This window comes from Podarcis filfolensis, assembly GCF_964270895.1.
Source record: "Podarcis filfolensis genome assembly, chromosome: 16".
In the NCBI taxonomy this organism is placed as follows: Eukaryota; Metazoa; Chordata; class Lepidosauria; order Squamata; family Lacertidae; genus Podarcis; species Podarcis filfolensis.
The window spans coordinates 39,194,991-39,222,814 of NC_139620.1; the positions used below are offsets into that span (position 1 = coordinate 39,194,991).

The 27,824-nt window shown below is 46.5% G+C and overlaps 1 protein-coding gene across 50 annotated transcripts in view; it reads right to left on the reverse strand.

Moving 5' to 3' along the window:
• Window positions 1-27,824, reverse strand: part of NCOR2 (nuclear receptor corepressor 2) — a 349,636-nt gene that overhangs the window by 72,863 nt on the left and 248,949 nt on the right. For all 50 annotated transcript variants that reach the window (XM_083589595.1, XM_083589578.1, XM_083589576.1 and 47 more), the window contains exons 19-20: window positions 11,467-11,620; window positions 4,236-4,776 (exon numbers count right to left, since the gene is read on the reverse strand). In XM_083589595.1, the coding sequence (XP_083445721.1) occupies window positions 4,236-4,776; window positions 11,467-11,620 (695 nt within the window). The remainder of the gene's footprint in view (window positions 1-4,235; window positions 4,777-11,466; window positions 11,621-27,824) is intronic.

The following is a 27,824-nucleotide window of genomic DNA, read 5'->3' on the forward strand; positions in this document are numbered from 1 at the left end:
AGATAATTATCTTGGGGGACTAGGTTTTTTTAAAAAAAACACAACGGAAAGAGCTAAAAGCTGTTATTACCTTTGCTTTGGCTTGGCAATAGCTGGCAAGAGCGGCAGAGTGATGGAGGGCAGCCAGCGAAGTACTCCCTGAGCACCACTTCTATGAACTGTGCTTCATCTCACTGCTCTCCTCAGGGCTTACCCACAACGTAGCTTTCTGCTGCTAAAATGTGCATGCTGGCAATTCACTGCCTCTGCTGGCCTTTTTATCTGGCTGCAGGCCCTTCTCCTAAATTGCTGAGAGGCACAGTGAACGGTGGCGCCTGGGCCCATCCTGCCACCCAGGCCAGCATCAGGATAGGGCAGGAGCCTTACTTCCTCCTCCAACACCCCCAGGCCAACTCTGACAGGCAGCCAGTAGCAACCACCTGACACAATGAGGGCAGGTGACCCATGCTCCTTTGCACCTGCGGTTTGAAGTAAAACCGTGCAGCTGAATGCAACGGACAGCTGATTGTGGGTGCTTGCTCTGGAGATCCTGGCAGCCCTTGCAAAAGGCACACAGGGGCTTACAGGTGCCACCAATTGGCTGGTTGGTGGTACCTGCAAAACCCAGTTTCAGCCATGGGCCTTATTTTCATCTGCCCCATACCCCTTATGGTATATGATGTCAGGTAGGCTTGGCCAAGTATCAAGAGGTTTCCTACAGTTAACGTTTGGAATGGATCTTGCAAGCCACCCAGCCCAACCTTTGGCACAGCATGGCCACCCAGCCCCTGTTTAAATGCCCCCTCTACGGGTCATAGAGTACATCCCATGTGCAGAGGCAGCAGAGACCACCAGGTGCAGAGGAGAAACAAGGGAGGAATGCAGCTGCCTGCATTTCTTGCCCATGGACTCCTCAAATGCATTTGGCTGGCCTTCATCCAGCCAGACACTTTCAGGGGGAAAGGGCTAACGGAGCCTTGTTCAGAGATATCATCGTATGAGGAGCCTGGAATAGCTCAGTCAGTAGAGCAGGAGACTCTTAATCTCATGGTCGTGGGTTTGAGCCCGTTGGGCAAAAGCTTCTTGCATTGCAGGGGGTTGGGCTAGATGACCCTTGTGGTCCCTTCCAGCTCTACAATGCTGTGATTCTATGATCCATTGCCAGCATTAGTCCTGCAGCACTGTCAGGATCAGGCATGGGTTGGCAGCCTGACGCAGGAGGAAGACACGGGGGGAGAGGCTGAATGGGGAGAATCTGGGTTGGATTCCCGTCTCCAATCAGATTTTGGTCATTTTGGAAGGGGGAGCAGGGGTGCCAGCTCTCCTCTCTGCCCTTCCTAAGGAACAGGGAGCCACAGTGGAGGCTGGGGAGCACTTTGGACAGCTGAGAAGAGGAGAGACTGAACAGGAGGCGGCTATGACTACACAGGAGCCTAAACAGGGAGAGTGCAGCCTTGTCGCCTAGGACCAGGTGCCACCTCCACAGATGGGAGCAGACCCACCCCCTTCCAACAGAGTGTACACCTGCAATTCTGATATTCCCATAGGGCGAGGAGGTCACCTGAGTGAATACACGACATCTTGTCCATGAAAGGTGCTGGGAGGGGCAGAAAAACTTGTTGGGACATCTTCATTGCTCCCTTCCAGTTCTCAGCTCCTTGCTCTGCTACAGAACTCCTGAATTGTGATTCCTGAGTACTGTGTTTGCTGCCGAGCCTGTCCTGTTACTTGCCTGAATAAATATATCCTACTTACTTACAAGGAAGAGCTTCTGTCTCTCTGTGCTGGGAGGGAGCCAGGACAGTTCCACACAATACAAGAATCAGGCTTCAGTGCAGTGGCACCTACATTTTCATCCTTTCCCATTAAGGTATTAGTCATCTCTGTTGTCTTTTTTGGTGCCTACTGAAGACTGTCCTCTTCCAATAAGTCTTTTAAACGGAGATATTTGATCCGAGTCTACATCTATTTTAAAGCTGTTTATGTATGGTTTTTTAAAGTTTGTATTGTTTTGTATGTGAATTTATAATTTTAATTTTTGATATATGGAACGTTTTGAACTTACTTTTACATTTATTCTGTTTTGTTTTATGTAATTGTATTTCTTTTTATAATTAAATATTTTACTGTTGTAAACACCCCCCCAAGGGTCTTATGGGTAGAGGGTGGGCAAGAAAGCTTCTAAGTTAAGAAATAAACAAAAGAGGAGGGCCTTTTAATCTCCAGCTGGAAGATGGGCCTGCTGGACTGACTATGGGGTGACCACTGGAAGGGCTCGGATGCAAGCACAGAATCCTATAGCCAGGGTGAGGGCAAGACATTAGGTCTGAAGTGCCCTGGGAGTGATGCAATCACAATGGCTGGGGATGGAAGGATCAGCGTGATTTAAAAAAACTTTTCTGGATTAACCAATACACTACACTGGACCTCCTCCAGAAACTATGGGTAGCCTGACTAAAGGGGAGGGGCTGTCCTGCATAAGCCATTCGCTGGACGCCAAATGCAGACTGAACACACTGTGAACACCTATAACTGGGCAAAGAGAGAATGACGGCCTCCCATAACTCTAAGGTAGCTATAGCATATTTGACTTATTTAATTCATTTTCAAAGTATCTGTCTCAGCAGCAAATCTATAAATCATTGTCTGCAAGCTTACTGTCTCATTTAGATGAAAGCCAAGATTCCCTGTGTGTTTGGGAACCAGAACTTTAAGCAGATGCCTAAGAATCAGAGCCATTAACCTTCACTCATGTTTAAATACGGCTACGTCATTACTGTTTGGGGGGGGGTGCGCACGCGCGCACATCTGGCCTGCTTCCACCCTAAGGAACAATTTGTGCCCCCAATGAACCAAAGGCTCTTGTTTGTTCCTGCAAGTGCCCAACCCTCACTTGATGAATGGCTGTATGGGAGTATGGATCCAAGAGGCATTTAATGAAATTGACCGAGGCTATGCACTAAACCACAAATCACCTGTCACCCAGCGAAAGCAGACACTTGTCCTAATCAAGAACAGGCCACTGGCATGAGATGTGACCATATTGCATCACATGACCTTCTTTAACCCCTGACAACGGGCATCGATCCTGAACAGTATAAGCACCAGGGCCATAAAGTTGCCCTTTCAATTACTGTCACTGGCAATGCGAGGCTCGAAGAGCCAAGGCGCCACAAATCATTAAGCAAGTGCAAAACCCCACTGAGGAGAGCAGTGCAATAAGTCAGCGACTTTTAAGCTGCTGGTTACAGGAATGGTGCCCATCCACAGGCCGTTAAGAGAAATTTGCAGGCTGTTCTGTTCGCGTACAGGAAGTCATATTTCTTTGGCAACAAACACGGCTCTCACTCCTAGATCCAGATACTGTCTCTCACTGTCGGATGGCTGGGACTTGAGTCCTCAGGACTGTGTAAAAGCAATCCCTCCCCTCAACCCCCCCTCCCCGACCCTCATTTCCTTTCCAATTCTTCCCCTTGCCCCACTCCCCAATTGATAAGAAAACCTAAACCATATAAAATCAAGTATGAGGCATTTAAACACCCAGAATGTGAAGTTTCTGATCAAAAGAACTTTTGGCAGATGGAAGCAAAATCCTACAAAGCTCCATAAATTACAACACAAGAAACAACTTCCCTTCTCTGGTCCCTGAAGGCATTAGTGATGGGTTAACACGCGTTGAAAAGTCACGTGTCCCTTACAATCCTTTAATTGCCTGTGATTGGTACACAAAAGTCAACCCCACCCAACTGAAAACCAGACACAGTTCTACAGAGGCCCTCACTCCGTTCAGGAAAAACATGATTTCAAATCTCCAGACACCAACATTAAACCTTTTTTAAAAACGCTTAGGTAACTTGGCAGCTGGGTTTAGGTATTAAGATTACTTCTATAAGGATTCCTCCATATGACCTATCCATTCAGCATTCATCCTTGCATGCGTGAATAAAGGTTGGATTATATCAGGTCTTTACTGAGAATTTGTGCTGATTTGTTTGCGGGGAGGTTGCATGACAATGAGTATTCATCCTGATTTGCTTCCTTTTACTCATTTGCTCACCCCACACTTTGCAATGCAATCCCTGTCACTTTCCTAACTGCAAAACAGTAAGTTTCTTTTTTTAATGTGGATTTGTTGTGCCAGGGCAACAAAGCACTTTAATAATCCACTTTAATTTTGCAAACCTTTCCCAAAATACGGAGTGTCTGGAGGCCTCTTAACTCTTCCAAGTTTCCCACTCCATTTGCTCCTCACTCACTTGCTTCTGTCACCAGCATCCTGCTCGTCCATCTCATCGGCACTGCACGTGGCACTGGAGTCGCTGTCAGGATTTGCTCCCTTCCCAGCTTTGTGGTTCTCCTTCTTTTCTGCTTTGGGTGCTCCCTCAGCCCCTGTCACAACACTGGTGCTGGTGCTGCCACTGCTGCTGCTGTTTTCTGTGACCTGGTCACTGTCCTTCTCCTGGCAGACCTCTCCCTTCTCCATTTTTATTTCACCCCTGCTGGGTTCTGGGCTCTTGGGCTTTTCCTCGGCCTCCTCCATTTTCACCACATCAACTGTTTGCTCCTCTTGTGGCTTCTCTTCAGTGCAAGTTGGTTCAGGGGCCTCCTCCTCCACTGCTTGGATGGTGGCAGGATTTGCTTCTGGGGAGCTAGCGGTTTCCTCCATCTTAACAGCCGGTTCTTCTCCAGCATTGCTTCTGGTGTCTGGGGCTGGTTTGGGTCCATTCTCTGTGCTCTCTTTGGCTTCTGGTCTTGGAGAAGGGAGGCTCTCTGTGTCTGAGCTGTTATTCACTGCAACTGGAAGTAGAAAAACACATTAAGAACACAAGATCAACCCAGCTGGGCCAGGCCAGTGGCCCATCTAGTCCAGCATCTGGTTCTCACAGTCACCAACCAAATGCCTATGGGAAGCCCACAAGTGCAACAGCCCTCTCCTCCCCCCCCCCTGTGGTTCCCAGCAACCACTGCCTCCGACAGTGGAGGGAGCACTCAGCCATCTATCTTAGTAGCCACATTATTTTCTATTTACTTGGTGTGGTAGCATTTGCTGTGCCCAAATAGTAACACATAAAGCTATGAGCCCCCACCCCACATCCCCAACCTGATTTATTTATTTTTTAACAGTCTGAACAGGCCATGGTGCAAAGCTAGAAATTTGATAGATGATTTCCCTAAACTGCATTGGGCGCATGGCATACACACAGAGTGCAAATCTTCTTTTCTATGCACCTATTATTATTTTTTATTATTATAGGCAATATTTTAAAGATGGAATTTGGGTTTTTCACTACAGATACATTCAAGGATACTGTCTTGACACCTTCTTTTGAAGCAGCCACACACACACACACACACACACACACACACACACACACACACACACCACCCTCCCACACACGTCCCACACCTGTATACCACACTTAAACACAGCATATATTTTTACACAATATACACCTTCCCCATGCTACACATGTGAATACGACTCATCTAGAATTATTTATAAAAATGTCTTGCTTGTGCTAAACTGTCTGCAGACTTACAACTTAAAAATATATCCAGGGCTACAGCTGTGATAACACAAGGAACTGTCCAAGCAGTTTGCTTATAAAGGACCTAATCAATCAATGTCTCAAACAGAAGGTTGCTCTCCTATAATCACTGATAATCAATAGGAAACTTAAACTACCCTCACTTCAAGTTCTGTACTCAAAATCACTAATATGGTCTAGAATCTCTCTCTACAGGAAACTACTGAGTGGGGCAGAACTCTGCAATGCTTTATCCAAGGGATGGCCAATTGACCATCTACTGGCTGGATCCATACCCCAAGGGAATATAATTTACCCACTGGCTACCGAAGGTGTGGTAAAAGTTTGGACCATCACTTTCACTAGTGAGGGGAAGGGTTTTTATTTTTATAGGTATAGGTTGCTAGTCCTACTCAAGGTAGACCCATTGGAATGAACAAAAATGACTAACTGAGGCCTATTACTTTCAGTGGATGTACTCTGAGTAAAATTTAGTTGAATACTGCTAGAAGTGTCAGGGTACAGCTCCACGTACGCTGTAAGCTGATGTACCTAGATGAGAAAGGGTAGACAGGAGGAACTGCCAAGCCTCCTAGACTGTCCTCCTTATGCTGACCTTCCTTTGGTGTTAAGATGGGTGCTCTTAGGGGAGGGTTGCTGTATTTCAAAAATTAAAAATCTGAATCTGGACATTTTTTTGGGCAAAGTTGTTGAGCTTTTCTGGCAAAATCGCAAAAAAAAAACGACGTTTTTGAGCTATTTTTATGGAAATTGGCAAAAACAACCCTGCCGACATGGGTTGCCATATGTCTGGATTTTCCCAGCCATTTTGCTGATTTCCACCCGGACACTGCTTCCGACTTGAGTATTCTGGATATGTCTGCCCTGGCCCCACCTCCTCCTTCATGAGACATACTTGGAGCTTTCTCCTGCTGAGATGAAAGAGAGGCATGGCTTGCACCTTAGATAGAACTAGATCTTTCCTATCAAACATGTATTTCCTGTAGTAAGCATAGCTTTCGCATTTTGCAAATTCAGGGCTCATCCCTATTTCCTTTTGTGCCACAGGATTTCCAGGTCTGAATCGTAGAATTGTAGAGTTGGGAGGGACCAGGAGGGTCGTCAATTGTAACTCCCTGCAATGTAGGACTCTTTTGTCCAATGTGGGGCTTGAACCCATGACCCTAAAATTAAGAGTCTCATGCTCTACTGACTGAGCTATGCCAAGTCTGAGCGGTTGTTGCCCCCTCCTCTCACTTTCCCTTGGAAAACCCATGTTTTACCATTGAACTGGAGCTAATCTGCAGAAAACCCAATTGCAGTTTGCTCTGATTTAGCGGTAATATGTGGGTTTTCCCAGGGAAAGCAGTGGAAGTTAAAAAAAAAAACCTGCTTGGACACAGAGCTGGAAATCCCAGACCTGTGCCTTAAAGCGTGGCACAAAAGGAAGTGTGGATGAGTCCTTAGTCTCAGTGTGATTATATCCAGGGAAACAGATGCTTCTCCAACAGAGATTCTGCTGAGCATTTAAACTCTGAATGCCATCCGGTGCAACCCTATGTGTGTGAGAGAGTAATAAAGAGTTCCACACTTGAATGTTACATCTCCATCTGGCTTCTGCATGGGATGAGCCTCGCATGTCTGAGTGCTTATGGCTCATAACTGAGCAGTCCTTACTGCAAAGTGTTGCCTCTGTCATTACAGAGCCTGACTACCCAGGAAGCGGTTGGTTTGTATGACAAGATATGCTTCAGAGCCCTGGAACATTGACTAGAGAAGAAGACATCTCTTGAGCATACTGAAATGGGCCATCTCTGCCTAAACAAAATTTTCATCCAGACAAAACAATTGTGGTCCAAGCAGTCGTGATTTGTTGAATAGGGAACAAGATGCGTGCCCACAAGCTCCCCCTTCCCCATTATCCCATCCCTTAGTTCAATACTTCCTAAACTGGGAAAGTATGGTTTGAATGATCACTAATAACCAGAATATTAAATCACAGTTGGATATCCTGTTTTCAGGGATCTCTCAAGTCACAATGCTTGTTGTTCAAACACATGGGAGATAAAAGTTTAAGAAACCCAGAAGTATTGATTTGAACACACAGGGAGAGAGGTGTGGAGGTAGGTTGCTGAACCAGAATTGTTATTTCTGAATTAAGCCACTGACCACAGTGTTTATAGGTGCCCCTTGGATTTACTTCAGTATTTGCCTTATGAAGATTCCTTAAGGTTCATAAGATACCTTCTAATACCCACTGAATAGTTCAAAACTGAGGAAGAATCTGGTGCAGGAGGCGGAGGTTACTGTCAAAGTCACAGACTTAGAAAACTAGAGTATATGAATTTGAAGCTAGGTAGGTGGACATCTGCATATTTTAGCCATCTTTGTGTTTGTGAAATGGGGGCGAGGAGAAAATCTCTTCCATAACTTTCTCATTCTCTCCAAAAAAATTCCAGTCTGTTCTGATGGATCTTAGTATGTTTTGCCTAGAGAGCAAGATCTCTCCATGTAAAAAAATTTATAAAAATAATTCAGCCTCCTCTGAACCTCAGTGAGGCAGTGTTTGTGCTGGCTGCCAAAAAACCCGTCCCCCATCAGATCATCTGTGAAGAGATCTAGGGAGCCTTCCAATATCCCCCCCCAATCTAGTCAAAGAGAAGGGAAAACCATGTCATGGTCAGTAAGAAATTAAATAAAAAAGAATCTGACAAACACCTTCCAAATCCTAAGGACCAGGTTAATAATTAAAATGTGAAGAATTGCCTGGAAATCTTGCATTCCCCTAAAATGGAAATGCAGCTAACTATTAATAAGAGAAGAGCAAGAGGTGGAGTCACTTTGTGGGGAGGGGCATGTTACATTGCTGCAGATTTGGCAAAAGATCCCCCCACTGCTCTTGTTGGACAGAGTGAGCTGGTAAAACCTGTGTACAACATGCAGAGTACAAACAACTGAGAGATACTGTTAGAGAAAGAAGTGTGTGTGCCTGGATCACACCTCACCGAAGGGGGGGAGCCTTTTTCAGCCTCACATCCACATTCCTTTGGGGGCAGGGGCACGTCAGTGGGGGGTGGGACCAGAGGCAAAAGCAACAAAAACTAAATTTTGCAGGGTGTCTCTCAGAAGCTCTGGAGAGCAGCTGCCAGCCAATGTAGACATGAAACTGCTTCCATGTGCAGGCCTGTTAAACTCGTCTTCTTGGTAGTGGCTTGGTTGTGGGTCTTCCCTCCAAAATTAAAACAGTTGCAGTAGCATGGAGAAGATCCTCTGGTGTGTGTCATGCAACTTCATGTGAGTAACAGTGGCCATGGGCCACAATCTGAAACAGAGGGCTCCCCACTTGCTTGGGAACCGCTTCTACGTGAATGGGTTTTGCATGGACAAGTTAACATTTCAATGACCCAGCCACTTGCACAGGGACAAACCGCTTGGGTCTTAACGACAGAATCAGCACCCTCCCTGGATGGGAAGGTGCTGGTTCCCCCACAGAAATCTACGTAGATGGCTTCAGTTGGTCATTTCACCACTACCCTAGACATACAAGACCCACTGCTGTGTCCCCGTATTCCTTTCCCCCACCGCACGGACATGCCACAAAGAGATTTCGATATACTTTATTAAATTTCTCGTTTGTTTCGAGGATAGAATCTGGAATTTCTGGCACAGCGGAAGAAAAGCTTATAGTGTATATCTTTATATATCCTTTTTGGCTCACACAAGAAGTTTCTGACCTCTGGTGGGGTGGAGGGGACTATGTTACATGCTCCACCCTAACTCTGGGATTGCATCCAAGAAGGGAATTGTAAGGATGGCAGAGTGAATTTGAGTGTGTGCTTTAAAATGGAGACTTCAGCAAATGTTGCCATAACTAAAGGAGAAAGTGAGGCATGAAGCCAGAATTCTGGACCGGGGCGGCGGGGAGGAGAGATGACCTCATTACAATCTGCAACATTCAGACATTTCCAGGTGCTAAGGGATCTGAATATAGAGTGAAGCTCTCATGGGGTTTAGGGATTTTGTCTCAAAGTGTACTAGGTGGGGTGGGCGTAGATTAAAATACATTCAAAAATGGTTATATGCAGAAAGAAAGTCCCCACATATCTTGTGAAAGGAATGGAAGTGCTTTTGGGGGGCTATGCTGGATTCCTACAAAGTGGAATAGTATCCGCACAGCCTGGGGATATCTCAAAGCATTTCACATTTTTTGGCCTCTCCAACCAAATTCCAAGCATCACTGGAGTTTATTTACTTGCCATGCAACTGTGAAAAAACCAGTCCCTCGCTCTGCTCCAAAAGCAGACAATGAGGAAGGAATTTGCAGTATTTAGGCTGGGGTGGGTTTAGCCAAAATGCAGCTGCAGGGAATATATGAGCCTGCTTCTATTCTCAGTTCAGAAAGGATTGTAGGTTTGGGGGTTCAAACCATAAAACTTTTTTTTTTTTTTTACTTCCCAAGGCAGTGAAGCGCCAGGATGGGGTGATTGAGAAGATGTTGGAAATCCCATGGAAGAGGCAGTTGATCAGGAAGAACAATGCAAACCAACCATGGGAAAGAAAGCCAGCAGTGTGTTTGAGCGAGGCTGGAAAAGTCCTGGTGTGATGAAACCACCTCTAGGCCTTTCTGAACGCACACACGCACACACCCTTGGTATTCACTACACTGAAAGGCCTCCCAAATGTCAAATGACAAACTGCTGAGGCAGAAGGCTGACCTGACATTTCTGCTCCTGTGACATTTTAGCCACCTTGGCTCAAAGGTCTGTTCAGTTTCATATCCCATTCTGGATAAGACAGTTATCCCTGTGCCTTGCCTTCAAGTTATATAGAACTGAGGTTGCAAAGCTCCCAACTCTGTCAGAGCGATCCGCCTTTTGGGGGGTGTGAGGAGCATATGAAAGATGTCCTCAAAATCTGAGCCTACTCTTACAATTTGAATCTGGATGATGCACACTTTTTCTCACAGAAGATTTACCTGGAAACTGTTTTGCAATGAGTCACTTACAACACTGATTTGAAAAGATTTCCAGTTGCGCATGCCATTAGCCCTTCACTCCAGTGCCAATGAGGTTTTGTGTGTGTGATGTTAAAGCTATTAAATCACTCCTACAGAAGTTAAATGGGGTGACTATTATAAGTTACACACACTTCTCCTAAGCTTGCTGGCTCTGCTCCCGAGTGAGAAATCACTATGGCTGAGCATTTTCATTTCATCCTCTCCCTGCTCCCTCCCTATTTCTTTCTGGTGCCAACTGGACAATGACATTGCTTCAGCTGAATGGGGAGATACCACAGCACACTCCACTGTACTTACTGATCGTCCAGTGGCTATGAGGGGCCAAAATCAGATGTTGCACAACTGCCAAATCAGCCTCACACCTTCCCTATTCCCCAACTCTTGAACACCTTATATGCGTTGAGATATCGCAGTGCTGTGTCTCTGTGTGTTTTCTCCCTCTTTCTCATGCCACACACTGCTCACTGGATGCTGCTGGTGTGTGGGGAACATGCTGTGTTGCAGCTTTACAACACAAGAAAGTGCTAACAGATGTTATGGAGGGAGAATCAAGGAGCTAGGAGGGTTTCTTGGTTGATGCCCCATTTCCTAAAATAAACAAACATCCGGTCAGGCTCTGCAAACAAGAAACAGCATCTTTGTGAAGGAGCCTGGCTCTCTGCCTGCGTGAGTGAGGGCAGTCAAATGTCAGCTTCCCCACATCTCTGACACTGTGTGAAAGTTTCACCCTCACACATCCCTCAGGGCGCCAGCTTCCTCCCTTCTCTGCTGGGCAACTGCTCTTGCAGACATACGGACGCAGTGACATTTCCCAGGTTACGGAGAAAGCCTCTCATGCCATTCCCCTTGGCAGGACAGCAACAGTGAGACAGAGTTGCCCGTCTACCTAGCTGTCTACCTATCTGTCTACCTCAGACACAACAAGTGGGGCAAGTACTTTACCTTCTGCATCCTCGGCCATCTCCTCCTCATTGCCACTGGTGCCTGACCCATCTTGCCCCATCTCCTCGTCTTCGGCTGCTGGAGGGAAGGCCGTTTCCTCGTTTTGGACGGTGGGGGCTTTTTTCTTTTTTCTCCTAGCATTCCTTTCTTTCTCCTGGAAAAGACAGGGTGACAGAAGTGAATCTTGAGAAAACATCTTCCTGCCGTCATTCCCAATATCAGTAAAGTTGGCATTCTCAGTGAAGATGCACTAGAAGTTGAGGGGGAGGGGGGAATTAGAGGGTATTATTATTTTTAAACTTTTTATTAAATCTGTATACTGCCCTTCAACCGTAGGTCTCAGGGTGATTCACAACGTAAATGAAAGGAGGGAGCACCTACCATTCCAGGGTAGAAACATGTTATTTGGGGGGGGGGGGTTGGAATGACCACTCCTGAAACTGGCGGGGGCTTAGGGCTGCCCAGGTACCTGGATTTATACTGACAGGGAATACTGACAACGAAGCATGGTGTGCAAGCAGAAGCCTGGAGCTAAGCCAGGATGGGAGTTTGCCTGTGAAGAATGGAGAGAACTGGGTTTGGGGGATGCTTCCTCTAAAACCAATTTCTGACCACTGTGAGGCTCCTTTTAGTTGTGGTGAGGACTGCCCTCTTGCAGGTTCAAGGACCACAGCTTAGCAGTAGAGCATCTGTCTCAAGGGCAGAAGGGCTCCAAGGACAATCCTCTGGTGTCTCCAAGTGGGGCTGGGCAAACCTCCTTCCTGAAACCCTGGAGAGCTGCTGCCAATCAACACAGGCAATACTGAGCCAGATGGACCAATGGTTTGGCTCAGTATAAGGCAGCTCCCTGTGTTCCCATGACGCATCATGGAGGATACACACATCCTCTATTACGTAACTCAGACGGGGTCCCCTTTATATCATTACTGTTTAGTTATTTGTATGCATTTTACCCCAGTACACAGACCATCTTAAAATCTACACATCCATTCCATGCTACAGAAGGCCTGAGGTTCAACTCCTAGCAGCTCCAGGTCAATATTAACAGCAGCAGCAGCAGCAAGAAGAGGATGAAGTAGAGAATGCTAAGCAAGGCCTCTCTGTCCATGACCCTGGACAGTCATTGCCAGTCGAAGTAGGTAACACTGGACCAGAGGGACAAATAGTTTGAACCAGGGTAAGCCAGCTTCCTATGCTTCACAGTCCTGTGAAGTAAGGTGCTTAATATTCCAATTTTACAGATGGAGAAATGAGGATCACATGAGCATTCTGCAACCTGTTTCAGGGCAAGCTTTTTGGATAGGTCTCCGGAAGCCACCCTATAGCTCTGTATTTAAGGAAATGTTCACTGTTCTAACAAGCGGTAGCACTCCAACCCCCCAGTGTTGGAGGCAGTACTTCTGCACCCCAGCTGCTGGGAATCACACCTGGAGAGAGGACTGCTGCACTCCAGTCCTGCTTCTGAGCTTCCTAGCAGCATCTGGTTGGCCACTGTGAGAACAAGATGCTTGACTAGATGGGAGTCTGGCATTCTTAAAGTTTACAGGCCATCAAATAGTAACACTGCTGATGATCAGGGCTGGGATCTGCTATCAAGCCAGAATTAAACACCCTGAAAGTATTTCAGTTTCCATAAAAAACATCCACGCCAAAGTTTCCGGCTCTCATCAGCCAGGAAAATGAATGGCCAAGTAGCTAATCTGAGAAGCCTGAGTGAGATTTCTAACCACCAGCCAATAGGGCTTCAATGACCAGCTGTCGGAAGCAGAACAGATTTTTTCTTTTTTGAAAGCAAATTTGCTTTAAAAGCCTAGTTTGTTGTAGGATGCCTGCATCTTGGTAGCACTGCTCTATGTTAGCGTGACATTGTTCAGTGTTAGCTTGATATTGTAGGCTGGGTATGTCTCTCAGAGCTGCCAGAGAGAGAGTGGTACGACCCCCAATACAAGGGAGTAAGAAATGGTCCTCAGTCTCTTAGGATGCACCTGCTCTCTGCTGACCCTCTCCAGAACTGAAGATGAGATGCACAGGCCTGCTTCAGATCCCATCATATTGGGAAGCTGGACTGGCCTCACAAGCAGCTTTATCCTCTGGTGCATTTCTGTGGGCTGGATGTTTGTCTCTCATGGCATCCCATAAACAAGGTTAAGATATTTTGCAACCACAAAAGCACAAGAAGTGGGATCAAGCCGAAGATTCAGGATCCAGCTTCCTGCCTCCCACAGCGGCTGGCAGGATGTGTCCATGGAAGCACACGACCCACATATTTAAAGCACCTTTACAGCACACAGCTCCCCCAAAAGAATACTGCAAACGTGAGTCTACCTCTCAGGCAATGACAATTCCTAGCACCCTTCAAAAAACTACAGTCCCCAGGATTCTTTGGGGGAAGCCATATGCTTTAAATGTATGGTGTGTACAAAGGAGACAAGCCCACACACTGCCTTCTCCCTTTGCTGTTCCCCAGAGACTGGCAATTCAGAAGCAGGCTACCTCTGAACCAGATAATGTTTTGTTGTTGCTGCACTTTTATTGACAATTTCTACCCCTTTGCTCTTATTTTTTGTTTTATTTGAACTGTTTTATTGTTGTTTTGGTTAGCTTTATTGTAAAACAGTTGGAAACTGACTTGGGGGTGAAAGGCAACATAAAGATCCAGGAGACAAGCCAATGATTAACTACTTCAGCCTGATGTGTCAGATAGGCTGATGTAAATTCTTTTTATGAATCACTGTCTGGGTCTCATCCTCCTGATATAGCTAACGCTGCAGGTGCTTTGCCAAACCAAGTTGTTGAAGATTTAGGGCAGATAAAGGAAAGTCCTTCTTCATGTAGCACATAGTCAAACTATGGAACCTGCTCCCCCAGGAGGCAGCGATGGTCACCAACTTGGAAGGCTTTAGAAGATGAGACTTTAGAAGGCTTTAGAAGAGGAGAAGAGGGCTATCAATGGCCATGAGCCACGATGGCTGCGCTCTGCCTCCACAGCTGGAGCCAATGCTTCTGAAGACCAGTTGCTGGAAATCACAGGAGGTGAGAATGCTCTTGTGCTGGGATCCTGCTTGCTGGTTTCTCACAGGCATCTGGTTGGCCACTGTGAGAACAGGAGACTAGGTGGGCCACTGGCCTGATCCAGCAGGCCCTTCTTATGTCCTTAAGGTTATCGCCGCCATCTTTTTTTGGAAAGATTTCACTCTCTATAAGGAGATGCTTCTCTACACTGCATCTTTGTATGCTGGGAAAAGCTTGTTGTGTGGGTTGTTAAAAGAAACCAAGTAAAATCTCTTAAAAAGTGGTGCACCCCTACTCACGTTGCCAAACACTTAATTGAGACGTTCCCCCTTCAAACCGAAATGGAAACATCACCTTTGTGATAATACTGAATTGCAAGAACAGGAAAATTGCTGCAACTAATCTTGATAACAGCCAATACCAAGATAAAAACTGCTTCCTCTCGTTTAATAACCATTTTGACAAAGTGTATTTTGAGGTCTAAGGCAATATTAGGGACAATGCAGAAGGCTTTCACAAGAGTACAAAAGAGACACGTTCCATGTCAAACATTAATTACCTAACTGGTGTGGCTAAAAGGCCATGTCTTTCCCCTTTAAAACACAGGAGTGGTGATCAGGAAAGGGTCCAACCCTGGGCCTCAGGTGTTTCAAAGGGAGAAGCTGTGCTTTAAATGCTTAGTGGCCACTACACAACTGAATGCAATAGCTAAGTATCAATGCTGGTGTGGGGGAACCTTTGGTCCTCCAGATATTGCTGGACTACAATTCCCAACAGCCCCAGCAAGCATGGCCAGTGGCCAGGGATGATGGGAGTTTTAGTCCAGCAACATCTGGAGGGCCAAAGGTTCCCCACACCTGAATCGATGCATCAAAGTCTGATGTTGAGTACAAAGGCCTATCAGCTGAGCAGAGAGAAGCAACCATTATCTTTTGAGGGCCATTTCCCCTTGGGAATATTATGCCAATGGTCACAGCAGAACTGGGGCAGGGAGTCTGCTTGGTCATTGGTCTAAGCCAGTCTTCAACTTTGGGTCCCAGATGACAACGTCCACCATTCCTGACCACTGGTTAAGCTGGATGGAGATGATGGGCAGCATCTAGGACTCAAAGTTGAAGAATTCTGGCCTTAACAACTAAGTTACTCTGCTCTTCCTTGCACTTACTATGGGTCATCTTGAGCTAGTTTAATGCTACCCAAAAACCTGGCAGATGATACAAATTTGCCAAATATAAAATTGATCTTCTATAAATGGCTCAGTTACACCTCAGGGAAAGTCTTCCTAAACAAAAATGTATCAGGAGATGCTTAAACATCATCACACTAGCCACTGGTCTGATCTCAGCTGATAATTGGTTCCAGAGAGCTGCAGCTACAACACTCAAAGCCTGGTTTCTGCTGCTGCTGCTGCTGCTGCTGCTGCTGCTGCTGCTGCTGCTGCTGCTGCTGCTGCTATTTATATACCACCCTTATCCAAAGATCTCAGGACAGTGTACAATATTAGAAACACATTACAAAACATCAATGATAGAAACATAATAAAAAGATAGTAAAAGGCATACTGACAGACAGACAGCCTAATAGTAAAATAATTGTAATACTAACAAGAGTCCTGGGTAAAGAGGAATTTTTGCCTGGCATCTAAAGACATGTAATGATGGCACCAGGCGAGCCTCTCTCCACAATCGGGGAGCTAAGTACAGGCTAAGCACACCTCTGGGGCAAAGGGTCCTCTCAGTAATGCCCCACCTGAGCTGTGCTTAGATACTTGCACTTATGGGCTTCCTGGAGACATCTTACTGACCAGCTATAATAAACGAAGATGATAGACTAGATTGACTTCTTGTCTATCTTGGCATGATTCTTATGTCCTTTAGTTGGGTTTGAGGGCTTTGGTTCTTTTTGTTTACTTTTTAAATAAACAAAATAATGTTGTTGTTGTTGTTGTTTGTTAAAAAGGTTAAAACTAGCTCAGCATTGGGAAAGTTGCTATATTTCAGCTGCCCCACTCATTTGTAAAATGGGTATAATAATGACCCATCAAAGGAGTCCTATTGCAAGGGTGAATGAGGCAAAGGCATCAAACAAAGCACTCTGTACAGTAAAAGTGCTGGATGAATGATGAATACTCATAGTCACCATTTTCAGGTCTTTATGAAACACCTGGTGAGAAAGATCAGCAAGGGTGACGCCTTTCAAAAGACGGCTTCACCTGGGCTGTAGGAATGGTGTTTCATATCTGATGCTGTTTCCCATCATTAACACCTGAATAACTAAAACTAGCAGGGACCTGCCCGCTGCCTCCTCCCACAGTCGCCAGGCACACCATAATGAATGCTATCCTTCTGCGTGCACACAATGAATGACGTCATGTAACGGTTCCGATGGAAACACTGACTTGGCCACCTGAGCTCAGAGAGCTGTTGAGTTCTCCTTTGCCCCCCCCCCCCCCCCGTTTTCAGGTAGAACAAACAGTTCCTCACTTCCCACCCTGCAGGCACAACAATAAACACCCGCTTCTTTCTGGCCTAGCCCTTATCAAATACGTTAGTGAAATCCAAGTTTTCCAAGAAAAGAGATAGGAAGACCTTCCACACCAGAGACAGGGTAGACTAAACAGTGTCTGGGTTGTGCGCAATTGCTAACCAGCAGCAATATAAAGAACACGCCATTTTCTTCTGAATTCATGCATCCATTCTTGCAAAAGCCCATGAAAAGCTACCAGCCCACAAATGTTCCAAAAAGCTACTAGCTCCTGTCACTACAATGCAAGTGCACAGGGGAATGGTGTATGTTTGTGTGTGAAGTCACAGATCCACTTTACAAAAACTTGCCAGTCACCTGGGAAGTCTTCTTAGAAGCAAGTTGTTGCTTTCCCTTCTCAGCTCTGTGTTCACGTACTGATATGCAGAAACAATTCCCTAAATTAAAATGATCCCAGCTACAAAAGAGGCAGATTTTTGAGGGTGGCAAGGTGCACAGCACATGGGTCCCAGCACCCCACATGGCTGCTTCGTGTATCTCAGACTAATGGAACTGACAGGGTTGTTGTGAGGCTAAGGTGTGTGTGTGTGTGTGTGTGTGTGTGTGTGTGTGAGAGAGAGAGAGAGAGAGAGAGAGAGAGAGAGAGAGAGAGAGAGAGAAAACCATGTATACCGCCTCAAAGTTCCTCGATGAAGGATATAAAGCTAATATAAATACATATGAATGCTATGGGGCTAAACTGCCATAAGCCCCACAGTGCTGCAGGGATTGGGGTTGAGTTGGCAAGCTCTGCCGTAGGAGGAAGAAACAGAGGAGGAGTTGCTTTGGAAACAACGTCAGTTGCTTTGGAAGGGTGAGCAGGGATACCAGCTCAACTTCACAGCCCATGGTTTGGAGTTAACTTGTTTAGCAACTTAACCATTGTTTGTTGTAAACCACAGCCCTCTGTTCACACGTAACATGAAGCCGAAATTATTTGGAAGTGAAAGTGAATGTGTCAGAATTCCTTCACTTGGCTATATAGGAGGAAGAACAGGGAGGACACAACCCAGATGATTTGCTCCGAGTTGTGGAGGCTTGTCCACACAGCACTAAATCAGTCTCCCTCAGACGGGTGCCCTCTGAATGTTTTACACTCCCATCAGCCCCAGCCAGCATGGCCAATGGTTAGGGATGCTGTGAGTTGTAGTACAAAACATCTGGAGAGCACTAGGTTGGGCAAAGCTACACTAAGCTGCAGTTTAGTTACATGTGATTGCAACCACTGTCTGAATCATACTTCTTCAATTGTTTTCCACCTGCCTTTGATGGAAGAATATGTGGCATGCAAATGGTAAGCGTTATGAGAAACTGCAGAGAATTGCATATATCCAGTGTTAGCCCTACTCAGAATCACTAGAATTAATTAATACGACTAATTTAGGTCCATTAACTTCAGTGGGTCTGTTCTGAGTAAAACTTAGCTGGATAGAATCCAGAGTTTTTTGGGGGGAGACAAAAAAGAAAAGAAAAAAGAAAACCGCCTCCCCACCCCATGTCAGTTTTTGAGTTCCTTCTCTGATTTATTTTATTTTGTCTAGTTCATTCTGCCTCAATTCACCACCTGTGAGATGGGCATAACAGCACTTGCATCTCACAGGCCCGATGCGCAGAGAAACAAAAACAAAACAAACAGCGAAGCCCTTGGCAAGTCAAAAAGTGCCGCTTCCTTTTCCAAGGAAAGCCTCGCCTGGGCTTGAACTGCTGCCAGACACAATTTCCATAAGTACTCATTATCAGCGGTTGAAGCAGCCTGTCGCTGGGGCACTGGATGATGCTAATGCGAGCACAGCTACGATCTCGTTACTATGGCAAAGTGGTCTTGGCCTTGCTGCCTCTTACTCGTGTTGTGTGTGACTCATGCGAACTGACGGAGCAAGAGATTAGGCCGGGGGAGGCTGCTTCAAAACCAGTCTTTGAATACGCACGGCTCTCCACTGACAGATGTTCTCCCTGAATGGCTTTTGCCGTGGCGCAGTTTGGAGAAGGGGCTGGAAGAAAAAGAAACCCATCGCCTGATCACCGCGTAATCCAAGCATCAAGTGCAGGAGCATCAATGCGGCACAGGCAGAATTCTAGGCTCAAAACTGTGGGGGAACCTAGGGACACAGGAACCTGCATTATACCAAGTCAGACCAATCATCCATTTAGCACTGCATTGCCTGCACTGGCTGGCAGCAGCCCTCTAGAACTTTAGGCAGGATTTTCTCTCAGTCCTGAGGGAATTGAACTTGGAAACTCCTGCATGCGAAGCAGATGCTTCCCCACTGACAAAAGAGGGCTTTTCCTGCCCTCAACTTGCTGGAGAGCACTGAGGTGGCCACTGTGATAAGAATTTAATCATGAGATCCGGAGAAGGAACCCACAGCCAATGCAAGTGGACTTGAAGTGTCAAAACAGAAAACAAAGAGGCCTTCATTTCAGTGCTTTAATGATAATCTGGTTTGTCTTTGCCTTGTTTCCTTTCTTGGTAGTTACAGAACACATTGTTATGCTGGTGCTCAAAGCACTTTGCCTCTATTGCCTTAGGAAACTTTACAACAGTCCTTCAGGGTAGGCTAGCATTAGTAATATTGTCAAATTACAGGCAGGAAGGGTGAAATCAGAGAGAAGGGCTTGGCCAAGGTCCAACCAGGGGGGCTACACCGTTAAGCAGGGTGTCTGAACTGTCCTCAGTGCTCCTCCTCCTCATTTAAAATACTTAGAACAACCTTCTGCACACCACGTTCCAGCTTCCAGGGCAGAAAGAGAGTGGGCAGCCCTGGGCCGTGCGCACATTGTTGACTTTACATGCAGCTAGGTCAATCTTTTTCTCAATTCAGATTTTGAAAATGCATCAAAACACAGGATCAATAAAGATTGTGGCCAACGTTGTGTGTACACCACTTCCCAAACCAATGGTGGAAGCACTTGAGACGCAGAGTAAGCGTGAATGCGCACGCAGCCTCAGGAACTAAGGCACACAGGTGGGACCTTCATGGGGCAGTTCCACTGCCCAGACCTAGTTCTTACTGAAGTGGAAACCTTGTTGTCTGGAAAGCATCACTTCAGATTGCAGGCCAGGGACTCGCATGACGGAACGCTTGTCCATACAGGACACTGAGCAGGGGAGAGTGAAACCCCCTCCCCATAATATCTGCATGTGCAGATATTTATTTAAAAGCCTTTATAAACCACTTTTTATTCCTTAAGCCAGCCTTTCTCCAACTTTGGGTCCTCAGCTGTTGTTGGACTGCAACTCCCATCATCCCTAGCTAGCAGGACCAGTGGTCAGGGATGATGGGAGTTGTAGTCTAACAACAGCTGGACACCCAGGGTTGAGAAACACTGCCTGAAGCAATGCACAATATGAAAACAAGTAATCAGTATTAATACAAAAATACAACATTAAAACCAATAAAGCAGCAATGTAAAAGCATATTTTAAAACCCCAAATAAAACAGATTCTGTGGGTAGTTACATTCAGTGCTGGTTACAAGCTCTGGAGAGTCTACTGGAAATCCTTCAGAGGTCTGCCACTGCAACCCAGTCTAAATTCTGCCCACCCCTTGAACAGCCACCCCTCACCCCCCAAAAAAAACTCAGGATTGTCTGCAATGCAGAGTTGTTCCTCAGCTGAAAGGTTCACTGAAGCTAGAATGTCCAAAATCCACCACCAGACAGAAACAACACGGGCGATAAATCCCAATGCATATTGTACAGCAAGGTTAAGATAAGAACAGAAGAACCGCTGTGCTGGATCAGGCCAAGGGCTCCTGTAGCCCAGCACTCTGTTCTCATAGTAGCCAGCCAGGGGCCCATGGGAAGCTCGCAAGCAGAACTTGAGCACAGCAGCGCATGCTCCACTTGTTTCGCAAAAGCAACCGGCTGGAGTGAGCACTCCATGCACCGCCCAGAACAACCCAGCTGGAGGGAGACAAACCTTTCTCTGTGTGGGGGACTGTGAAGCCTTCCTGCGCTCCATTTTAACAGGGAGAGTCAGCCCTCACTCTCCAGGCAGGTTTATTTTCTTTAACCAAAGGACAGGCCCTCAAAAGCTCTGAACTAAACTTCGTTCCGAGCATGTGGGGGGAAGCTGTGGAAACATACAAGCTGCCCATGTGGGGAGAGAGAAACAGGAAGCTCTGCGAGGTGGGGCTGGGGAGCCACATGCTCCTCCTGGCTCCTGATCAAAGGCGTTTGCCGGGAACAGGAGACACAGTCCCTTTGTCACAAGGCCTCTCCCTCCCTCCCACCTGGGAAAGAAGCCTCCTCCAGCTCTTTATTTTTCTGCAGTAGGAGTCTTTTGCTTTTCGTGGCGGAAAAAGCAACGTCCCCAAACACCAAGAGGGCTGGCCCAGCACACCTAAAGGAGCACCTGCTTCCCAATGTGGTGAAGTGGACAGAAGGCAGGAAATCTAACAGTTGTTGCTGTTGTTTGTAACCACCATTATTATCTGGGCCTCTGGAAACATTTTCTCCATGCTCCTCTCATTGGGATCAGCACCCCACCTCCTCAGATACACAGAAAGAGAAAGTGTGCACACACAGGCTTCACTTTTCCAAGGAATCTGGACAAAAACAGGATGCAGTAGAAGAATTAATCTGAGCCTTCAAAAGCACCTGCAGCTGAAAGAGGAAGTGGGGAAGACCCCCCACTCCTCCTGCTTCCTCTTTCTATGTACTTTTCAAGGGAGGAAAAGGTCACCCCTCTCAGGATTAAAGGGGCAGTGAGTGGGGGGGGGGGCTCAGAGGCTTTGCGCATACTGGGGAACGACCTCAAGGGCACCACTGTGTCCATGGGTACCACAGTGGCGACCCCTGGCTGCATTTATATCCCACCTTTGCTCCAAGGAGCTCAAGACAGCATAACTCAACCCCCCCCCCCCCATTTTATTCTCACAATATCCATGTGAAGTAGACTGAGCTAGCAACTGTGGTTCATTTATTTTATTTTCAGTTTTTAATGGAAGGCTATAACAATTAAAACATCATTCACACAAACAAACAAACAAACAGAAATAAAGTAAAATGGGATAGTTTAAATAGAGAACAGGAGTCATGGCGAAGAACTGCCCTCTCTACTCCCTGCTGCTCTCACTAGCTGGCTGGGCCCAGAAGTCACCAATTCCACCCGCCCTGCTGCGAAAAGCAGCAGTAAAATCTGCACTGGAGGGGAAGGGACCAGCTGAGCCCCGTGAGACAACCTGGGACCACAAGCCGGGGGATTCCAGGAAGGCCCCTGAAGGCCAAGGCTGCCAAAGTCAACACAGATGCCACAGGTGGCAAAGCCATCCATTCCAGAAAGAGTTGGGTCGCCACTGTTTCTGAGATGCCACCAAGGCCTAGTCCTCCCCTGAAAACCGTGAGAGGCCAGTTGCTCCTTGCAAGAACCTTCATAACATGAAGAGTTGGGGGCCTGGGTTTGCTTGTTTTCTTTTTCCGTAATATTTTACTAAGGCTTTTTCATAGTACAATAAAAGAAACTAACCTAAATAAAATCAAAAACATAGAAAAGAGAAAAGAAAAAGTAGAGTCCTCTTTCCAAGGAAGATCTTAACCCCTGTCTCAAACAGAAAGGGGGGGGCCCTCTCAGGTCTCACCTGGGAGCTTCCGTTTCTTCTTCCAGTCTCCCATCCTGGGAGATCTTCCCTTCCCTGCCTCTCACTCAGAATCCTTCAGCAACCATCTCATCCCGTTTTTGTTTTGTCTAGTGTCATTTCAGATAACAGGGACCCAGCAATCAGACTTGTTTTTTCTTTTCTTTTTTTTACGGGTTTGTGAATTGCTCTGGGAGCTTATCCAGCTGGAGACTAGGGTACAGCAAGTATTTTAAGCAAACAAATAAATAACAGATTAACCATTAAGGTGTTTTGGCCGGGTCTCTATCTTTCAGTCTAAAGGTCACCCAGTGAACTCTGTGGACAGGTGTGGATTTAGATACAAGTTAAAAATAAAATGGGATGATACACCCAAATTTACATAGAGCAGTATTAGATAGATTTGAACCTGGTATTTCTACTCTTGACACCCTGGCCGTCGGGACTCTTTTCAGTCACACCCCTTTCCCCAGGCCATGCACTTTGCCCTCCTTGAATGTTTTTGCCTGGCTGGAATATGTTCTTGAACTATTACAATGCTTCTTGCTTGCCTGGGCAGAGTGCAGTGTGTGAGGTTGTGGACAAACCAGCCCATTAAAACAAAGATAACATTCACATTTATTTTGTCCACTTTTTGCCCCTAGCTCTGCCCACCACTGGGGGGGGGCGCGGAGGGAGAAAACCACAAAAGCTGCACTGAGATCCTTGGGGAGGGCAAAGCATGAGAAACGCTGTAGAAATAAAAACGCCTCCTAATTAATTAAGGTGAGCCTAGAAAACTAGCACCTCAGAGAGATGGATTCCAGGGAAGCCTTCTTTCTGACATGCTAGCTTTCTATGTGGGACATAATTTTGTATGGAGAGTTTATTCCAGGAGTGGGAAACTTAGTGCCCTCCAGATGTTGCTAGACTCCAACTTCCATCAGTCCCAGCCAGCATGATGCGAGCTGTCCTGACTTAGGCTGAGATGCAAGTTTACTGCCTCAGTTGGAAGTAAGCCTAACTGCAGGATTCCTCACTTGGCTGCAACTCTGCTTAGCTTCCACTGGCAAATTCTGAACAGGAGCCTCTCACAAAACCAAAGGACCTGAACTTGGTCAACATCTGCCAGCTGTTGGCTTGTAGACTAGCTTCACGGTGTTGTTTAAAATATGCTATTACTTATTTGTATTCCGACAAAATAAACCACATAAAGAAAAAGTAGGCATTTGTAAAGGTGGGTTCATCAGGGCCCACACTTGTGGGGGCTTTTTGGTCAACTCTAGGCTGCCGTGGTTTTAAACCAGAAGGAGAGTTGTGGCTCAGTGGTAGAGCATCTGCTCTGCATGCAGAAGGTCCCCAGTTCAGTCTCCAGCATCTCTGGACAGGCCTGGGAAACCCTGGAGAGCTGCTACCAGTCAGTGTACACAGCACTGAGCTGGATGGACCAACGGCCTGACTCTGCAAGGCAGCTTCCTATGTTTCGGTGTTCCTATGAAGTCATCCGATACAGGAGGGAAGAACAGGGCCTGTCAGCAACAAGCGGTGGATCACCAAAGACTAGAAGCATAAATCAGAATAAGAAACCCTTCTTGGGGTTGGCTCAAGACATTTCTCTGCCGGAGGTGAAGGACACAACTGCATGTACAGAGAAGCCGACTGGACTGGCAGCTGAATCCTAGCTCAACATGCCAGCAGGAGGCTCACTGAGGGGGCACAGGACAGGCCCCATGGCACACACAGCTCCATCTTCCAACGGAGTGAATAGCCAGGGAAAACAGCTAGGGCAGTAGTTCCCAATTAGCTAAGTAAGGTGGGAAGTACAGCTTGTGAAAATTTTGATATCTCTATGGTAGTTTTTGTTATGTGAATGGTGTGACCACCAGTTGGGAACCACTGAGCTAGGGGATAGGTGCCTGCCAAGATTGGCCGCCTAAGGAGGTTGCCTCACTCTGCCTAATGGTAGGTTTGGCCCTGACCACTGTATCTGTATCTGAGATAGTGGTGCACTGAGCCAGGCGAACCAAAGGTGTGACTTAGAACAATGCAAGCCCTTATAGCCTTCTCCCATTTCCTTCATTGCTTCATTGGACAGCTTCACTGGAGCTGATCAGACTACAAGCAGCAAGAAATTAGCCTTAATTCTGCTGTTGGGCTCCTCCTCCTGCCCAGAATGTGGCCCCTCCATTTGAGTGTGCACGCTCACGCACGCAAAGCAGCAAATATGTTTAGGAAAACAGTTTGCTAGATTAACTGCAGATTTTGTCTCTCCGCTTTGTATTCAGCTGTATAACATCTGTTGCTGCCAACAAACAATAGCATTTTTTAAAAAAAAACAACGAAAAAAGAGCAGCAACCAGGAACAGCTGAGTGCTCATTGTCCTTATGCAAAAAAACAACAACATCCAAGACTGCCACTGCTTCAAATTGTTCACCCAAAGAAGATTATCAATCCAGGCTAATGACATAAACTAGAGAGAGATGGAGATGCCTAATAATTAGCATGAAGGAGTTGAGATGCTACATCCGAGGAACGGAAGCCGGGGAAAATAATTGGAGCTAGAAGAAGAAGAATTGTGCATGTAAGATTTCTGAAACGCAAACAGGAGAGAAAAGTATGCTGACATGTCCCAAACTAAGTCTGTCACAAAACAGCAGTCGGAGAGGTTTTCTCAAGTGAAGTATTAAAAAAAAAGACAGAAGAGCACTATTTATATTGTAGCATACTTGAGGATTTTGTGGGTGTGGTGAATTTTTTTTTTATATTTATTAAATCTGTATACTGCCCTTTCTCTATAGATCTCAGGGCAGTTCACAGCATAAATGAAACCTTTGGTAGTGACTGGCTGAGCTACTCATAATGTCACAGAAAGGCAAGGATTCCACTGATCTAGCAATGTGAGAAGGCATCACCCCCCCACCCCCATCTTATGCAGTGCTGTTTCTGTTATGCTGCAGTTTACTTTCTGCTAAGACCTGTGTTATTTGTCTTGCTGTCTGCTGTGGCAAACTCACATAGCTTACATAGTTCAGCAGGTAGAGCATGAGACTTGGGGCCTGGGTTCAAGCCCCACATTGGTCAAATTGGGGGGGGGGGGAGGAGAGACAGCAAAGATTATATGTCATTTGCTGACCGAAATATCTATCACATTTGCTGGGTTGATTTCTGTTCTGCACATAGTCTGAACACTAGCAATTGTTTCCATTTCCACTGGAATACTCCAACATCCCCAGAGGTGTAGCTAGGCTCCCTTGCACACACACACCCCAATCTCCAGGGGGAAAATAACGTAATTTAATAATCACAAATGATTCAAACTGGCTGTTTAACAGCACAAGCCTATAGATATCTACTCCAAAGTAAATCCCACCACGTTCAATAGCGCTTACTGGGTGCACAAGACTAAATCTGGCAAGACAACGACAGGAGCTTCTGACAATACCTCACTTGCCTTTTCGTTATTTCCAACAAGGCGCCAGCAGAAAGGCACTACCTCGGAGGTTGCGCCTCAGTGCACACTCTACTCAGAAGTAAGCCCCCTTAAGTCAATGGCCCTTGCTCTCTCTGGGGTAAATATGCAGCGGCACATGCACTGGAAATTGGTCAAGGTTGGGGGGAAACCAGGGGAAAGCGACCACAAAGAGCCTCGCCTGACATTTCTCAGTCAGCACATCAGCTGACAGCCATTTTTGGGGCAAGCAGAGGGAGTGGAGGGTGGGGAGTAGTGGTTGCGCTAGGACAGAGAGCCAAGCAGTGGTGTCCTCATAGAGAGCCCCACTGCGCAAACTAACGTGCAGCACTGCCAGCCGACAGAGGAGGGGGCTCTGCAGTTTGGTGCAATGGCCCACGCCAGTGTCAGGATTACCCCACCAAGGTGACAAGAAAGGCACAGCTTCTGTGCCATTCCCCAGGCCTGAGCCTTTGGTGGGGTGCAAGCTGGCCAACTGCTAGGTAAGCCCCTAGACATCCCTACACTGGCTTAACCACTAAGGTGTGTGGGGGGGAGAGAAGGTGCAAGGGCTTCGGAAAGAGTAGAAGCGATAGAAACCTAGGAGAAAAGGAGAAAAGGAGGCTGGTCCTGGGAAAGGAGCATGAGCGAACTGTCCAGAGAAACTACGGCAAACGTTTATCCCTCTCGCATAAGATTAGAAGCTGACTGGCAAAAGAGTCAGGGTACCACCTCACCCAGTGCACTGTCAACTTAAGGAATTTGCAGGTGTAAGTAGTGGTGATGGCTAAAAGCTTAGGTAGCTTCAAAAGCAGGATTAGACCCATTCATGGAAGAGGAGGGGAGAAAGAACAAGACTATCATTGGTTACTAGTCCGAATGACTGTAATCATCCAGGGTCCTGTGAAGAACAGTTGCTAGGAAACAACAAACGCACTCATGCACTGGCTTGCGGGATTCCCAGAGGCATCTGGTCGGCCACTGTAGGAAACAGGACGCTGGACTTTGATGCACTTGGTCTGATCTGGCAGGAAAGGGAGGCCATAGGAAGACTTCAAAATAAGAGAACACAGAAAGAAAATAGATAAAGAGATGTGCTTGGCTAGGGAGCACAGGCTAGGCAACATCTCTCAGACTGATTTGAAACAACTACTAGCCAATACTTTGGCTTCAGGCCTCTAAAAATGTTCCTCTAGTGCGAACAGGAGCAGAAGGTAACCTTTGCATTTCATTCTTGTTGCTGTTGTTCTCTCTACAGATGGCTTCCCGCCCCACTTCTTTAAAACTGGCCCTAGTGAAATGCTGGAAGGCAGCTTTGCTAACTTACATCCAAAATCCCCTCCTGCCCCAACTCCTCCTGAGCTGCCCTAAAGATCCTGGCGGGACTAAAAGGCTTTTACGCTCCCTAGCTAGTAAGCATGATCAGTGGCATTCCCGAAGCCCCCTTGGGCCAGGCGGGAGAGGGCTATTAGCACTGAGGCCTGGAACCCCCACAGTGCTTTTAAAATGAAATAACAATAATTGCAGCACTCGGCAGTTCCAGGGCAGCCTGCCGTGTCTCCAAAGTGCTTCCAGAGCATTAGCAGGTTCTAGCCACACTGGGCTTAAATGTATGCCCTCCGCCACAGCATCTACAGCCTCAAACACAATACTTTTAAGTAGGTGGGGGGAAACTTAATAATTCTCCCATCTCAGGACAGCTGGGATACCCCTGGTACTTTATTTCAAGCTGGAAGAACACACCTCCTCTGCAAAACATGTGAGGTGACATTGCCATGCAGAAAACTTCCTCACCTTCCTGCTGCTTTGCAGGGGA